This window comes from Muscardinus avellanarius, assembly GCF_963383645.1.
Source record: "Muscardinus avellanarius genome assembly, chromosome: 10".
Taxonomy (NCBI): Eukaryota; Metazoa; Chordata; class Mammalia; order Rodentia; family Gliridae; genus Muscardinus; species Muscardinus avellanarius.
The window spans coordinates 29107279-29110098 of NC_137796.1; the positions used below are offsets into that span (position 1 = coordinate 29107279).

A 2820-nucleotide genomic window follows, 5' to 3' on the forward strand; every position below is an offset into this window, starting at 1 on the left:
TGTGGTCACTCTGGTGACAGAACTGGAGGCTCAGAGAGGTTCAGTAACTTGCCCGGGCCACACAGCTGGTAAGGAGTGAGGTGAGCTGTGTATCAGGACTGCCTGGCACCAAAACACATGTACTTGGCACAGCTGCACTGTAACAACACCTCTTCACACAGGGAGCCCCAGGGCAAGCTCTCACTTCTGGCCAAGAGATTCCCCTTCCTCTTTCAACAGTAAATAGCATTTAACTCAACAGATAGCCAGGGGCACCAACCGTTGATTTTAATTACAGGTCAGGAGGCGAACCTCACCACACCCTCCACCCTGCAGAATCCACCTTCCTTCCTGTGAAGGGAAACACGAAATACTACATCCTGCCAGGAAAATGCTGGATACTTCTCTCCAAATCTCTAGGCCCTTTGCCAGTTTGTAGTGACCAGGGGCTGGAATTGGAAGGACAAGCAGATTACAGCCTGACCTTCAAAGATTCATCCCTGAGTCACAAGGAACTTGGGGGGGAGGGGGGGAGTAAAGCCAATATTGATGGTTCTTTGTCAGGAAGAACAGGCCAGCAGAGCTGTGATTGTTTCTGACCTGCAACACACACCTTTGTATAATTTTGTTGTGTTTAGCTGGGTGTGGTGCACACAATGGTAATCCCAGCCCTTGGAGGCAGCCACAGGAGGATGGCAGGCTTGAGGACAGCCTCAGCAACGTAGTGAGACTCGCAACCTAGTTAAGACAGCTTTAGCAAGTAGTGAGACTCTCATCAACCTAGTTAAGACCGTTTTTTTGTTTTTTTGTTTTCTTAATAGGGCTGAGGGTGTAGCTCGGAGGTAGAATGCCTGCTGGTTCAATCCTCAGTGCCATAAAAAATGTGTAGTGTTTATAATTCTATTTTCCTTTTATTTTGTTCTTCATATTTTTATATAACTTCTCATGTTGAACCAAAAAACACGAGTTTTATATTGTCCTCTTCTTAACACAATTGTTTTAACCCAAGTTTAGGTCTGCAACTCATAGAAAATAAAATCCCAGCATTTTCACAGGGAGTTTGAGAAGGTCCATAGAAGATTCAAGCAACCGGAGTTGGATTCCACATCTGTGTGTGTGTGTGTGTGTGTGTGTGTGTGTGTGTGTGTGTGGTACTGGGGTTCCTGGAAGCCCTTCTACCTCTGGGCTACACTCCCAGACCTATCTTTTATATTTTTATTTGGAAACAGGGTCTCTTAAGCCAGTGTGGCTGGCTTCGAACCTGCGGATCCTCCTGTCTCCGCCTCCCACACACAGGGATTACAAGCGTGCACCACCACGCCCGGCACACATCTGTCTTTTAGTGTGGCATTGCAGATTGAACCCAGGAGCATTCTACCTTTTATTTTGAAGTAGGATCTAAGTTGCAGAGGGCCTCACTAAATTACCTTTCATTACTGACTGGCTTACAGTGAACCTCCCAACCCAGCCTCCCAAATAATGGGATTCCAGGTTTATGCCACCCCACTGGACTTCCTGGGGTCACTTTTAAAGCTAAAATCCAAAGGGGGAACTTAAGTTGGGCAGGGAAATCAGGGAATGAGAATTATGGATTAAGAAGTTTCTGTGATAGGGGAATCCCAATTCAATCTCATCCCAGCCCCTTATTTTTCCAAGGTACACAAAGAAAAACAGAGTCAGAATCAAGTCAACGACTTTTATTGTCAAAAACTTATTTTATAGAAAAAGGGCTGTAGGAAATGAGTTGTAAAAAAAAAAAAATCCAGGATCATGTCGTTCTATTTACAGGTGGAAGCCGGGCTCCGTAAGGTCAGGCGCAGCAGCTGCACTTGTCCGATGCCCCTTTGCAGATGCAGCCCTGGGCACACTTGGCACAGCCCGCGGGGCAGCAGGAGCAGCAGCCTGGGGAGGAGAGAAGGCGCCAGAGATGAGCGCTAGGGAGAAAGAGTAAGGATTCCCACCCTCCCTGACTGGGATCTCTGCGGAAGCACCAAGTTCCGCGAGGACGAACACCCCGGACAACTTAGGTCTTCCCAAGGATGGAGCATCCAGGCAGGCACTGGTCGAGGGATAAGAAAGGGGAGAGAGGGCAGAAAGGAGCCCACTCACTCTTCTTGCAGGAGGTGCATCTGCACTCTTTGCATTTGCAGGAGCCGGCGCAGGCACAGGAGCCACCTAGGAAAAGAAAGGCGGAGGTGGGAGCTGCACCTGGATGCCTGAACCCGGGACTGCGCGCTAGGAACCAGGATGCGCGTCTCTCGGCCTCACAACTCGGGGGAGCTTGGACAAGCCATCGACTCAATGGCCAATAGGCAAAAGGGGGCTCAGAATAATCTAGGTCAAAACAGCCAGAGAAAAGGACACCAAAACGCGTCGGGAAGCGGCAATTAGTCCCCTGAAGTTGAGCGATTAGAGAAAGAGGGCTCAGACGCTGCCTCTCTCGCTCCATATGGCCCACCAACCTCGGGCACCCCCAGCCCCACACCGGGTCCTCTTACCGGTGGCGCAGGAGCAGTTGGGATCCATGGCGAGTCGATTTGGTGTCAGGAGTCTGCAGACAGACGTGCTGGAGTTTGCAGACACTTGAGGCTGGCTTGGTGGAGCGGAGCGCGCGGCGCCGTTTTTATGGCTGGAAGGAGCCGGGACGCGTGCAAAAACTCCGCCCGAGTCGGGGCTGCCTGCACCGGCCCCGCGCTGAGTCACGCGCCCCTCGGGGCGGCGCTCGGGCCGGGCGCACCGGGCTGTGCACACGGGCCGGGACACGGGTGGGGGCGGCTCCCCGAAGGCGGCCCACGTGCGTGTCAGGCCAGCCTGGGCGCGCAAGGGGCTGAGCGCAGACGG

General features: G+C 52.1%; 1 protein-coding gene across 1 annotated transcript; it reads right to left on the reverse strand.

Moving 5' to 3' along the window:
* Positions 1-1789: 1789 nt before the first annotated feature.
* Positions 1790-2505, reverse strand: LOC308267963 (metallothionein-2; the record flags this gene model as incomplete). Its single annotated transcript, XM_080702934.1, has 3 exons — positions 1790-1881; positions 2089-2154; positions 2478-2505. 3 exons carry the CDS (start codon positions 2503-2505, stop codon positions 1790-1792), a joined length of 186 nt encoding a protein of 61 aa, XP_080559060.1.
* Positions 2506-2820: the final 315 nt, after the last annotated feature.